The 15,678-nt window shown below is 37.4% G+C and overlaps 1 protein-coding gene across 1 annotated transcript in view; it reads left to right on the forward strand.

The window, feature by feature from the left end:
- LOC130012879 (allatostatin-A receptor-like) overlaps positions 1-15,678 on the forward strand; it is a 100,326-nt gene that overhangs the window by 59,702 nt on the left and 24,946 nt on the right. The window contains exon 2 of the mRNA XM_056100939.1: positions 11,679-12,096. Within this exon, the coding sequence (XP_055956914.1) occupies positions 11,679-12,096 (418 nt within the window). The remainder of the gene's footprint in view (positions 1-11,678; positions 12,097-15,678) is intronic.

The raw sequence follows: 15,678 nt of genomic DNA on the forward strand, positions 1-15,678 counted from the left end.
ATTTTCGGATGAAATTCGGAATCCCCATTGCAGGATTCCGAATTCCCGCCCACATCCAGCACACCCGGCCCAGAAAGTCTATTATAGCAGACCATTCCAGACTCCAGTGATGGCGTGGCGGCCCGTAATCATCGCTACATGGCCGGTCCAATACATGCCCCCCCCCCCCTTAGCAGAAAAGGTTTTTTTTAGACGAATTGGACAAAATTAATTTTTTTCATTTTTTCTCCGACCAGCCCTTCGGGCGATCGCCCCGGATGGCCCAATCCGCCTCTGCATATTCCGAATAAATAAATTATACAAATTCATTTTCTTTCATGCCTTGCCTTTCGTAATGAAGACGGGTATGTGCCATGCAGTGTGTTACTTTTCAATTACGTACACATGAACGTGTACAAGACAGCTTGGATTTTCGTTCCATCCGAACGACCAGACGCTGTTCTTTACCAGGCCCATGCTTCTACACCACTGACAGTGGGGACTTTCTCAACCAACACCGGAATGGAACACCAGACCTCCTGACAAGTGAGCCAGTGTCGTACTGGCCGAGTTACCGTCGCTCCACGATCTTCGTAATACAATTAGTCAAATGGTATAACCATTAGGTATATTCGTGAATAAATTCCTGATTAACTTCTTAAAGATGTCTTCCCACGTAAAAACTGTGTGATTTGATGAATACCTTACTAGCTAAAGTCTTAAAGGGCCAATCCCGATAATATTTTGGAGAATAAAACTGCTTAATTTTGGGTTAAAATCCCATAAAAGCCTCTACCTTAGGGCCGAGCAACTTAAATCCGTCAGTCTTCATCTTGGAAAAGATGGGTGTCCCAAGCTGTATTATGCGGTGTCTGGATAAAACCAAGACTTTTATTTTATAAAAATAATGTGTCGGTGAAATTTACCTTTCGTTATCAAGTATAGTACATGGGTCATTCACTGTATAAACCTCAAAAGGAACGGGAATCGATTATCAGGTCACCCGTCGAAAAACTGACCCGAAATCTTAAAAGGGTTACGTGTTCGGATAAGCAGTTTTTAAGTTCACGTCCAAACGACTCAATATTTTGAGCTAAAATTTTAAGAAGGGGTATATACAACATTCCTCTATATTTTGGCGTTTAAATTTCATACGTACTCAGACTTTTATTTCGTAGACTCTGTTCAAATCGGGATAGTCCCTTTAAGTTTTTACACGAGTTGAGTAATTGTGCCTGGGTATGGCCGATTGCTATCTTTGTCCAGAAATTTCCGATTAGGGTATGCATAGTGTCTTCGCTTCTAGCAATATACGAATCGGTTATGTGTTAAATTTAAGCACCATTCTCACTTTGGTGTACCGTACTTTGAAAACTTGTGAAAAATATTGGATGAACAACAACAGAGATTTGAATATTAATAACAGTATTTTAGTCGAATTGCACGGTTAAATTATTTGAAATCGTAACATTGAAAACAAAAATACATTTCAATAATTATGCGTGGTCTACTCGTATCAGGTTTAATTGGACAAGTTCATGCTCCTTCCGGTTTTTTCCAGTCTAACTTTTATTGTAATAATATTCTTGTGAACACCATGATTGATTATTTTGATCACGATCTAATTCAAGTAGATTATTCTCTCCTTTGATTCACACCAATTTGAAATATATAACATTAAGGTCACTCGATCAATCTCAAGGGTTCTTTGCTAATCGTCTCCCAGTTTCGTAAAACAATCAAATATGAGTCTGTACATCGGCTGTATTTACGTCCAATATGCTTTGTTTGTCTCGATATAGTTTACATAGTTTGTATGGATCATGATCTGGCATAAGCCGACTGTTTGTGGTTAAAATTGAGTCCCAATTATTTATATTATTTGTTCCATAGTATAGTAAAATATCACATGTGTTACAGCTTCCCTTTTACAATGTACTAAATTCTGATGTTATTAGCCCTGTCTTCATTAGCCCAGTCGGTGCAGAACAGTAGGACGTTAACTCTTTATAATTTCATTTTGTTTCTTTAGTAACGGTGTTCTATGTTGGCAAAAAATGGCTACGAATAATCTAAATTGATAGCTTTAGATTTAAATTGTAGTCTTTTTCCCATTTCACGTTTATAATGCAGTGTATATTTAACAGTGCTAAGCACCGGATAATAACAACCTCTTAATACCGGGATCGTTACCAGTCATCTCCACCATATTTAGCAGGGATAAACTCGAGATATTTCACAAACTTCATTTTTTAATAATAATAATAAAAGTCATATACAACAGATTAAAAATAATGGATGGATAATTATACAATATATTTTAAAAAAATGAAAGGCTTGATGTCATTACATTCGTTAATTATAGTCGGACAGTGGCATATTAATAAGATGTTGTCCAGTTGAACTTACGCTCAGTCATATTTGAAAAAATACAACAATTTGAAAGACAAAAACACATCGATAAGGTTCCAATCTTTTCGTTCATAAAACAAAACCCATTTGTATTCCATGTAATTTACAATTGTACACGATGTGTTCAAATTCGGATAAATGTTATTATTATACTATATGTATTTAAATGTAGTTGTAAATTGTGGAGCCTATCATGTACTTGCCATTTACAGGTAGTTATTACTTTGTTACTCATGTAGACGGATTGTTAGTGGAAGAACGCCGTTAAGTGGTCTAGCTTGTAAGTGCCGTTCTGAATGAAGAGTATTTGAATGTGATGATAGACCATGGGTATTGTCGTATTTCAGATTGGCGCACTTTTTAAAGAACCCATTCACTCATTTAATATAGTCAGGGACTTGTTGGCGGACGACGGACACGTTTGCCAGTAGAATACGTACACATTAAATCTAAGGAGAGCTGGAAAGATATGTTTGAAAAAAAAGCTAGGATGCCAGTAGATCACTGATTTTAAAACTGCTTATACATACACCCACCTGTTGCACACATGGGAATTGGTTTATGCAAATACACGGTTAATGTTAACAAACTCCCATCCGCTCATTTGCATAATATCTATTTATTCACTATGTAATCAAATATTTTTTCCGAGCCAGTACGTGTAACTTAATATACGAGTATTTACACTAAATAATTTAGTGTTGATGAAATCGACAGAGAATAAATTATCTATGCCCACGTAAGAATTATGGGTTCTTTTGCTCTTAACTGGTGGTGGGTGGGTTCCGAATGGTTAGCGCGTGCGCGTTGTATCATTAGGTCTTTCATTGAGTCCACTGGCGTGGTTTCGATTCCCCGGTTGTACGTGACAAGGAGTAGGTCGACTGTCCAACGTCGTGGGTTTTCTCCGGGTCCTCCGGTTTCCTCCAACTGCTACAGACCCATACGTACGCGCAAGCGAATTATTGAAATAAAATTGAACCTAGTTTGTGTCGAGTGCAATTAAACTCCCCCCCCCCCTCTCTCTCTCCGATTAGTTTGACAATAGACGAATTGGATCGTGAAATGAAACGGGATTTAAAGCCTACCTAACAATCCGCCGTACGTGCTACTACGGACAGTTCAAGGGGGGGGGGGATTTTTAGTAAACCCGTGCGTGAGACTTACGCATCACGTGCGTGTGTTCGGCACTGTAGAAGATCGTAGACCGGCAGTGCAGACTTTCACTTCGTTTCTTGCGGCTGGTCTGTGGACTACCAAACCCCAGGACTCGTGCGTGTCAAAGCACGTACAGCGGGTTATGGGTAATGAAATGAAATGGGGTTTAACGTCCTACTGTTCTGCTCCGACTGGGCTAATGAAGACGGGCATACGCCATACAGTGTGCTATGAGAGAAATTTTGCCCGGACAGCGGCACTACGGCCCACACTTACATCGAATTCCAACTGTCAAGGGATCTTCTACGTGTACGCCAATATGTACACGGGATCTCGGTTTTTCGTCCCATCCGAACGACTAGACAGCTTTCCTTGTCAGGCCCTCCGACCTGCATCACTGCCAAGGGAGAACCACGCCGGAAAATCTAGATGAACTTTCTCGGCCAATGCAGGGATCGAACACCCGACCTACAGGCTAGTGAGCCAGCGTCTTACCCACTTAGCAACCGTGAGCCCCAGGGGGTTGTGAACAAGGTTTTACTACAGGGATATATTATCATACGAGTGGAAAGTGAACTAAATGAGGAAGGACATATGCCCGTCTTTATTAGTCCTGACGTTAAACCTCATTTGATTTCCACTTCATTTTAGTTCTGGTACTTCTTACCTCGTTACTCAATCAGTTAAGACACTCCCAGCAGATATTTGTGGTATTCATTTATCTTTCGATCCCTGCATTGGCCGAGAAAGTTCATCCAGATTTTCCGGCGTGGTTCTCCCTTGTCAGTGATGCAGGACGGAGGGGCTGACAAGGAAAGCTGTCTAGTCGTTCGGATGGGACGAAAAACCGAGGTCCCGTGTACACATTGGCGTGCACGTAAAAGATTCCTTGGCAGTTGGAATTCGATATAAGAGTAGGCCGTAGTGCCGCTGCCCGGGCAAAATTTCCCTCATAGCACACTGTATCGCGTATGCCCGTCTTCATTAGCCCAGGTTAGGAGCAGAACAGTAAGACGTTAAACCCCATTTCATTTCATTTCATTCATTTATCTCTTGGCCAGTAGCCGACACTCGCAGGTCACGGGGATAGCTACATACATACTACACAGCAGCATCTGCAGACAATCTCTTTACAATATTAGCAGTTTTCATATATCAATATCGGTAGGACATTCAGATATACTAGCGAACACGAACAGTATTCATTCAACTAACAACATACTAATAACGAAGGAATTTACATACATAATACACAGCAGCATCGCCAGACAATCTCTTCATAATACTAGCATCGGTAGGACATTCAAATATGCTAGCGAACACGAACAGTATTCATTCAACTAACAACATACATACTAATAACGAAGGAATTTACCTGCGGTGCACATTAACTTCAAAGGTGTATGTATGTGTTATTTTCCAAAACATTTAATTCACTTTGTGATACTTTAATAAAATGTTCTGGGGTTTTATCTGAAGTGTTGTGTACAGCTGGGGGCAACCGTGGTTTAAAGTGGTTTTTTGGGTTTTTTTTTTTGTATTCTATAAAACGCAGTCTTGGATTGCACGCCTTCGGCATGGTTAGGCAGCTGTTTTAAGCTAAATGGGTTAATAAAAGTACCACTTAAAGATACATTATGGAAGATTTTTTATAGAGAGTTGGCCATTCTTGCTATAACAGTTCAAAAGTAGACGATGAAAGAAGAATATATTGAAAATTTCAGTCAAAGTACTTTATTCTGAACAAAGTTATCATCGTTGTAATATTTGACTAGAAATGGTTGTCAAATATATCTTCACCTTCAACTACATAATCTCGATTATCAAGTAACGTTTTCAATGGCTTGAGACGGGGTTGCAGTTAAATTCGTATCACATTTATTTTTACTATAGATAAGAAGCGAAAGTTTGAAAGGAATGGACCAAATCAACGAGGCATAATTATAGCCGACATCTTGTTAGCCTGCGTGTACTCTTGTACTGTAACGTGACTACGTGACTCCCGAAGCAGACAATTACTGAAATAGGAAACACTACAGTGATCCAATGGGCCTGCAATTCAACTGGGGTGATGTTAGCTGCGATGTTTATCAATTTCCGTAATTTTTCTGTAAACGCAGTGACAAAAGAGCGTTTATTACCAACATCCAAACTCTCATTTAAACCACAACTGAACATAATATCAAGGCTCAACAGCGGCCTCGCTTCGTACACTCTATCATTTAGCCTCGATCTAACTGATGACGTCGACGTAACGGTTAATAATCTCCGCATGGGGCGCCATTTTTGATTTAATCAATCAGTGAAATCCTATTTAAATCCAAGCTGTAGCCGAGCCATCCGTGGGCCTACAGAGTTGATTCTGGGCTTGTTGTTTAAATAAAGATCTAATTTATAAGTTCTATAACATCTGAAGCCTAAATTAAGACTTGCAATAATCAGATTTAGCTCTTGCATAATGTATGTTTAAAGTTACTTTGATTTGTATTTCTTGATAAACGTATTCCATTTCAAAGATTTGCAAAGTGACGTTTTAGATAACTTAATTTTTAAGAAGCGATGGTTGTTGCTCTTGTGGCCTATTTTCTACCAAATTAATTGCATTTTTATATGCCCACATTTTCATATGAACATACTATGCTGTCGCCCCTGTCCGTCAGATATTGACGATACTTAAAAAAGTTGTGTACATCCCAAATATCTCGAGTACTTGAGTTCGAGTTTCGTGAAAACTGGTCCCAAACCACCCGTCAACATGGCCACTACTCCTTACGCAAATAGTATAACCCTTATGGTCTTCCGTACAGTTGGCATGGATGTTTACCTATCCAGCCAACTCCAAAAAAGGAATAGTTGTTGTTTCTGCTTCACATTCATTACAATGTAAATATATTTAATTAGCTTAAGAACGTTGCTTCCGTTTCCAAGATAAGCTATGAATGGCCGGTTCGTTTGTCTAGAAACTGATATGTAACTCCCGGAAGTGTCGTAAAAGTAGAAAGTCGGTTGTTACGGAACAAAGCAGAAAGAAGTAAACAGCAACTGACGGCCAAAAACTACTCGACGAGGAATGAAATAAAGATGGGGTTTAACTTCCGGCTTTACTGCACCGCCTGGGCTAGTGAAGACGGATCACCCGTCGCCAGGGTAATTGACGCCCGTGTGAGGGGGTTTTAATCAATTTAATGTAAATGTAATTTTTTAATTTTATAAAATAAATTTTATTTTTATATAAAATAATTTTTTATTTTTATATTAAAATACAATTAAATGAAAAGAGCATTAGGTAATATTAGATAAAGTGCTGACAGTTCTCGCTATATTAGTTTTAAAAATAAATAGATAATAAAAAAAAATGCTAAAAATTTCAAATTGCTTCAGTCCTTCAGTCTGAACCTAGATATTAGCGATTCAGTTTTAGGCTAGCCTCGATCGTTATTACTACCGTTGTTGCGATAATAAACAAAGTCTCAAATATCCATTTTACGGATATTTCATCCACCGCAAAACTTATTCAAATCCACTAAATATCACAGGTATCCGATGGCATCGAGAGTTGATTATGGTCATGGTATGTTAATAAATGTCTAATCAATAATTTAGATAACATTTCAGGCCTAACGAAAGATCTGCAATAAGCTGATTTAGTTCTTGCTTAATGCATGTTTAAACAAAAATACAATTTACAAATCTGATAAGACAAATGTCTGCTTTGGAAAACAGATATTATTTTAAACATACAAATGTTACTTCTTAGATACACAAGTTAATTTTAAGATACACATGTTAATTTTAAGATACAAATGTCGAAATACGACAGCAAATGAAAAATTAAGGAATATGAATAACGAATTAAGCACACTGAATAAAGGACTGCTTGATTTTACAATGACTTTTGTATCTGTAAACAAACTAGTTAATAATGTTCAATAATATCGGGCCATGAAAGCCGAAGTTCAGTTGTCGTTGAATTTAGAAAACGATTATCTTCAGGACATCAGTCGATCTCGTTTTTGAGAGCAACTAAATAAGATCATTGCATCTTTAAAGAGGTGCGTTCAAAACAGAGCCGTTGGCCACCACCTATTATTGTTAAAAACTTGTGAATTAAAGATGGATTTACACGAAAGTATTTATGAGGTAGTTATCTCCAATTAACGTATGGCATATTTGGTATGTATGGAAAGTTGAGACACCCAATCATATTAAACAAATACTTGATTCACAAATGAGGCGCCCACGGGACAAAAATGTAATGGTGGGTATTAACTGGCAACATGTTGGCTTGTTGTCTGCTCGAATGATGTATGGAGCGATTGGTTTTGTCAACCGAATAGCTAACGGTTGTGAGAACATTGATAGACTATAGATTCTGCTATTAAACGGTGGGCAAGGAAGTTCGCGGAGCATCATAATCTTGGAATTTACTTCGATAATTTGGGGTAAATGGACAGCGAGTAAAGACCAATCCAATCTAACAAACAAGTATCCTTATAATAGATTTTTACAGCTTGGGTAGTTTGTTGCGATTTCAAGCTGGATTTTAAGCAATCTTTTGACAGGAAAAAATAGTTTGAATATGTGTTTAATCCAAATGTATCATACAACTTCACAGTTTGTACGTGGGAAGGCATCTTTAACTATTACATTTATACAAAAAAACATCGACCGATGATTTGTATTACTTAAAGGGGCCAAGTCTCTAACCCAATATCATCCAAAATCTTCAACATTGAAAACACGATTTATTTGTCAAATTAAATCAACATTCATGTTGTGATCTTGCCGGAAAAAGATGGGTATTTGATATCCAATATTTAAGACAAAATAAACATTTTACCATTGGTACGCGAATCGTGTACCATAATGCGCTTCAGCCCCAGTTGTATCAAGAGACTCGAGGGACGCGGCTAGACACATTGCACCAAATCAAACGGCGTATGTAGACTGGAATAACCAGACGCTAGAAATTTGCACTCGCTTGAGACTGCTGGCTTATTTCGCCGAACATAACTGATTTGAAATTGGAGTAAAAACGGAAACCATTGAATGTAAATCAGTTTATATACATTCATATTACAGTATTATATGCGTTGCGACCCACTTTTGTCAATTTCTAGGTTCAAAATGTTAGCGATTTAGCTCCTTTAACCTAATTCCTTCAACGTTTAGCTTAGATCATATATAATCTACTGTATGCCTTTAACTAAGCTAGTTTTTGTCATGAAAATCCCACTCTACCCAGCGGCAACCCCCACACTGTTATTATATATGAAGCTACTCCATTGTCATCCGGAACATACCAAATTGGCGGAAATGCACTCGGTGAGTCATGTTAAAGGACAATATTTGTGTCAGTCATTATAAAATATGTGATAGAGCTCGTTAAATACATCCCAAATATAATTTTAACACAGAGATCATTGCTACGGGAGATGTCTAACAAGCACGTGAAGAAACGGGAAGTGACGTCAAACATGACAAACATGAGTTGTCCTTCTATATACTTGACTGAAGTAATGAGCGGTAACAGACGAACGATCGAATTTCATTTCACTGATAATTCCGTTGAAGATGAAAAGTTGTTATATCTGACGATGAGAGGATATCTGACAATTCAAAAAAAGAATTGGCTGTCAGTAGATAAAAGATAACGAACAAATTAGAAAAAGTCCGTGCATTACTATGTTTTTATTAACAGCAGAATGAATAAAAACGGGGGAATGCACGGGATTTTTCTACTTTTTCTCGTGTCCCTTATCTAGTGACAGCCAATTCTATTTTTGAATTGTGAGATACCCTCTCACCGTCCCATATAATAACTTTTCAAACTCAACGGAATTATCAGTGAAATGAAATTCGATCGTTTGTCTGTTACCGCTCGTTACTTCAGTCTGTTATACAGAAGGACAACTCGTGTTTGTCATGTTTGGCGTCACTTCCCGTTTCTTCACGTGCTTGTTACACGTCTCCCGTAGCAATGATCTCTGTGTTAAAATTATATTTGGAATGTATTTAACCAGTTCTATCACATATGTAATAATGACTGACCCCAATATTGTCCTTTAATGTTCTGCCCGTGAGTAAAACTTTTGCGTGAAATTCTCTTGGAACTCGTTATTCTATTTTCAAGTAACGATCTGAACCTATGCGATACGTTTTCAAGAATCCACCAAGGTCTCGGTGTTTCCGGTGGATTGGGGCACGAGATTATTAACTAGCAATTGTCTTGCGTCTGGATAAACATGTCCACAAATCAGACGCGTGCGCAGGAACAACTTCCCACAATACCTCTGTTATCTCGCTGCTTCCCGGCGTTTTAATTATATCTTGGCTAATATAACAAACCACAAGTTTAATAAGCCATGCCCTCACATTTTTGTGATTGATATACCAAATTGTTTACTTGCACTTCTTTAAATTATTAAAAAATTATTAAAGATTTGTCGTATAGATTTTGTCCTATTAATAATCCAAATTAGATAAACCAAGAACAAAGACGTTTATCTCGAGGCATTCTTAAACATAGTAATGATTATAAAACATTTTCCATTAAAACCATCGCTTTCTCGGTATTAATATTTTAATTATAACGTAATGACATTCTTTCAAGTCATTTTTTATGTTATTTTATAATTTTAGAATGTAATCTTCCTCCATTTCACGACATTATTAAAGAATGCTATAGGACAGATTGAGCCCCCGTGGTTTCTTACTGTAGGCCTATATATTTCTGGGTTTCATGAAGTCATTAATTTTAAAATGATACGCAATAAGGACATATTGTTTACCGACAAGTAAAAACGGTCGAAATCAGCTCCGTGGTTCCTTGCTGTATGTTTTTCTGGTTTTCGTGAGGTCATTAATTTTAAAATGTTAACAATCGACCTATAATCTTCCTTAATTTCACGATGATACGCAATAAGGACATATTGTTTACCGACAAATAATTAATTTTAAAATGTTAACAATCGACCTGTAATTTATCTGAATTTCACGACATTATCAAAGGACGGTACGTAATAAGGACATGTTGTTTACAGACATGTAAACGCGGAAGTATTCAGCTTCCGTGGTTCCTTGCTGTTACATGTATTGTTTTGGGGGTATTTTTATGAAGTCATTAGTGGATAACAGGACGGGTATCTTCCTCCTTGTTCAAGTATTCAGACGACATCTAAATGGCAACATACGATTTTGACTAATGGAATGGAACAAGAACAGGCCATAACCTAATTAGCTCATGTCATCTCGCCTGTTGTCCGGATGGGATACAGAATGTCAATGCGGCTCTATTCAAGTGCAATAAAGGAAGAGCACATTCATAATCCTCGAAAGGGGAAACGAAGAATACTGCGATGCCCCCTTACCCTGCTATACAAGAGGCATTAGACGTTCTGTTTATGTACTAATGCCTATTTATACGGCGCTATATAAGCAAACAACTTGGTTTTTATTCGGCTATAATAGTGAATATATTACAACAAATTTCATTCAATTTACTTTATTCTGAGCGATGTTAGAGTTTTCGAAGATGCAGCGTGGATCAAAAAACACCACACTAAGACTAATAAAATTGTGTTTCATAATTTATTTACCAGCGACTCGAGACTCGAGCATTTTAAAATTGAATTTATCTTGGCATGGATTCGACCACTAATTCGGCACACCTCGGCATAAACTGTAGTCCGCCGAGGTTATCCGATTGCTGATCTCTGAGGAATGTGTAGTCGCCATTGTCGCGGCGGTCGAAGAAGAAAGGCCAGCTCGCGCTCTGGTAACCGATTTGCAGTTTCACGAAGTTTGAAGTTTACACAATAAAATAAGTTCTTTTAAAATCCTAAAAAAATAGCATGTTACAATGTCGATAAACACCTCCTGTTTCGCATTAAGAGAGGTGTGATTTTTCAATAGACATGTCCTGAGATTTTACATTAGACAATATTGGACAATAACACCCCTCTAAATGCGAAACAGGAGGTGTTATCTCCTAAACATGACGGCAGTTTGGGGCATCTATTTTTAAAGTAGATAGTTCTCAGTAGATAGTTCTTGAACTAAAAATTAAGCAAGAGCAATAAATGGTGTTTGGTGCAACTCATTTTAATAGACTTTCGTTATATTTTCAGGTACTACGCCATTGTTCACCCATTGTCTGCTATGAAGATAAACAGTAAATCTAGAACCAGGAAGATTATAGCTGTAACATGGATAATACCTATAATACTTGCTTCACCATATACATATTGTAGCAGTTATGGTTTTGTAATAGAAAGTGAACTGGGCCGAATTTCGCGCCAAATCTGTAATGACAGATTTGACGAGATAGACATTGCTATGTACGGACCGGAAGCCTGGGGATCTGGGAGGTTCAGACGAGGATTTTTTATATTCTTATTTTTGGCAGTGTACCTCATTCCTGCGTTTCTTATTCTAACAACTTGTGTTAAAATAGCCATTTGTCTACTACAACCAATAAGTATCAAGCGACTACCGTCATTGGGCCGTAAAGAACATAGTCGGCGACATGAGGAAAATAAACGCAAGGTAAGCCAAACCCTTCCATTTTATCGTGGAACCATTTAGGTGCCAAGCGTTGGGTATTTACATTACTGAGGAGGGTAATTAAAAATGGCTGATCCACAATCCACAAACTGAATTCCATGTTCAAATTGACCAAAATCCAACATAGCCGTCAGTATTTGCTGGAAAATGACACTTGGTTTCCAATTATCATAATAGGATCGAGTTTGGTTTATAAAAAAAACAATATAAACTTTCGGGGTAGCGGAGTCTATTCCATACCAACTTTGGTGATTACTTATACCACGAAGTCAATATTGGGGAATAATTCAAGATGGTGGTCAGTTTGGGCGGGAAAATTCGAATTTTACAAAATGATCACATTTCGTGTCAAAATATGCCATATTCGACACACTTCCTCATTTTGGTGATTAATCGGTTCCCCTGGGTCAATATAGGAGGAAATTTAGTATGAACTATGGCAGCTGGCTAAAAATGGTCTAAATCTGTAAAAGGCAGACCAATTATGTTGAAACAAACTTTAGCCACCAACAAGTAAAATCATTGAATGAATCATTGATATAAGAACTGCATCTGTATTGTTATTATTGTCTTCGTACAAGACCATCTTGAGAAGCTACTTATTGAAATCACCAGAAATGGACAAAAAGGCTATAGGGCAGTCATCAAGTACCTGCAACTGAAAGGATTAACCCTAAACACATATATATGCCGACATGGTAGCACTTTAGGGTAGGATGTTCCTTACTTTTCCACAGTAAAGAAGTTGGCTGCGGAATTTAAGCATGGGAGAGGGAGCCTAGGCGATGACCCGGGTCCTTAAAGGCCACCAACAGCAACCATTCAAGAAAACATTACATGGTGAAGTCCCGTGACAATCTGTGCCGTTTTGAAGCAGATTCCGATAATTTTTTTGCCAGATTTGTAACCATGTATGAGACCTGATGTAAAATTCTAATTTCCTCGCCCAAACTGGCTACAATCATGACCCCCACCCAAAACACAAAACCTTGTATGGAAATGAATTCAGCTACTCCAAAAACGTATATTTTGATACTAAACTCGATCATAGGTGGAAGTTGGAATTTTCAAGCCGTAAACAGTGGCCATTTTGGATTTCGTTCAGTTTGACCCATTTAGACACGGTTTTCGGACTGGGACTATTTTATTGGGGGGGGGGGGTTATACGTCTAGACCCACCTTCTATTGCAGCAACTGCCTGGGCTATTTGGCTTGCCACGCTAAAAGCAACCCCAATATGAATTTCGTTCCGATGGGCCTGGGATTAACACTGAGCGTTTAACGCCCCTTTGACTAGATATCAAGTTAGGCCACCCCTTCTCCGTCATTACCGATTTATTAGAGACTAAAGATTGTTTATTAAAAATAAACGACTGTTCTAATTATATTTTCGTCGCCCTCGTCCGTCCGTCCACAAATTGTTTGTGGACACTCTACAGGTCACAAGTCTTATCCAATTTTGACGAAACTTGACTGATTGCACGAAAAATCGCCTTTTTATCTTGGGGTCTCCCTAGAGGTCACACTTTTTATCCGATTTAATAGAATCGTTCCAATATATCACTGTTACACCATAATGATGATTGAGTTCGAATATCGTGAAAATCAGACCGAAACTGCCCACCAAAATGGCCGCTCCCCATACGCAAATAGTGTAAAAGTATGGCATATCAAGGTTGTGTACCCTCTAGAGGCTATAATTTTGATCCGATGTTGATGAAAATTTACATTTATGTTTATATCACAAACATCTCGGACACTTTCGATAGTCGCGCATATTGGTCTGTCACTTTCTGGATTATGGCCCCTGATTGTACGAAAAACTCACGATTTTAACTTGTGGGTCCTTTAGAGGTCACAATTTGTATTCAAATTTAAAAACCGTTTAATTATATCACCGTTATACCTTAATGATGGTGAAAATCCAATCGAAAGTGCCCGACAAAATGGCCGCTCTTTGTATGCAAACAGTATAAAAGTATGTAATACCAAGGTTGTGGTCACAATTTTTTCCGATTTGAATGAAACTTGAAATGTGTGTTTAGAACCCAAAGATATCGGACAGTAACTTCCTGGATAATGGCGCCTGATTCTACAAAAGATCACATTATTTTTTTTAGCTCGTTCACTGTCCACCTCTTGCAAAATGGGGGCGTATCTTGCATAGTAACCGCTTGTTTATTCAAATGTTACTGTTTCTAACAAAATATCGTGATGATAGAAAGTTGATTAAATTACCAATTCGAGCGAAAAATCAGAAAACATAAAAGAAAGGAAACTGAAATTAGATTTTAATTTTATTCATGTAACTTTAAACGTTAAATAGCCGGTTAAATTCAAAATCATGTTAATGGCGTAAAAGGGACCAAAAATAACATCTAGTTTTAGTTAATCATCTTTAAAGTACGAATAATTCTAACTTAATATCATATATTCAAAATGAAAAACACAAATTAGAATTCGGTATTCGTCCGTTTCAATCAATGTTGTTATCATACTGTGTGTGTATATATATATAATTTCATCTTGGGTGAAAGCGCTAGCTAAGATGAAATTAGTTTTTTCTTTCTGGGTGAAAGCGCTAAGATGAAATTAGTTTTTTCTTTCTAAAAACCTCACTTTCCATATACTTTTACCCGAGAGTAGAATCTTTTAGGTGGATCACGCATTTTCCACCAAGGATTAGCAGAGATTAGCAATTTGATTGGTTCAGACTTTGGAACACGACAACTTTGGATCTAATTGGGTGAAAGCGATGAAATTCCGAGTATAGTTTCATTATATCAATACCTTGACTAAGTTCGATGATGAGAATTGTCTGCTTAGGCTAAGTAGCGATAAGCAATGTAGATAGGTCAAGCTTTTGAAACATAACAGCTCTGCTTTTAATTAAGGTAGAATGTTTAAACTTGTCGTGACTTAGTTCAATGATTAACATTTCCCACTAAAGCTAAGCAGAGCTAAGCAATTTCATTGGTCGATGATTTGGGACAAAATAACTTTGATTCTAATTAATGGAAAGTAATGATACTTAGTGTATAATTTCACTACCAGGTACTTCAAAACCTTGACTGAATTTGATCGTGAACATTTTATGCTTAGACACAATAGATAATCTGTACTATCGGACTTGTTCTAAATCGGAGTGAACATCTTAAATTGACATCTTCTCCTTAACCGCTTGAAAAATTGCAAGCATGTTGTCGTAGACTCCTAGCTTTAAACCTTATTTGTCAAGTGGCCATAATGTCAAGATTGTACTTTTTCAGATTTGTTTAAATGAAGTATTCCACTTTTTGTGCAATTTTTAATCTTTGCCAAAACCATTTAAATAATTACATTCGAATTACCTTAGCATTGGTCGATTTGGTAAATTACAGTACTTTTGATCGTGCATGATCTTGGGCCCTAAACTTCTGGTTATAGCTCTTTTAAAAGAATAAAATCGTCAGCGTTTAAGAGATAACAGCGAGTGTGCATTTTTTTTTTTTTTTTTTTTTTTGCTTTATATTCTATAAGCTTTCTAACGTGACTCTTGAGGTTAATTTTGTGAAAATTAAGACA

This window comes from Patella vulgata, chromosome 5, assembly GCF_932274485.2.
Source record: "Patella vulgata chromosome 5, xgPatVulg1.2, whole genome shotgun sequence".
NCBI classification, from domain to species: Eukaryota; Metazoa; Mollusca; class Gastropoda; family Patellidae; genus Patella; species Patella vulgata.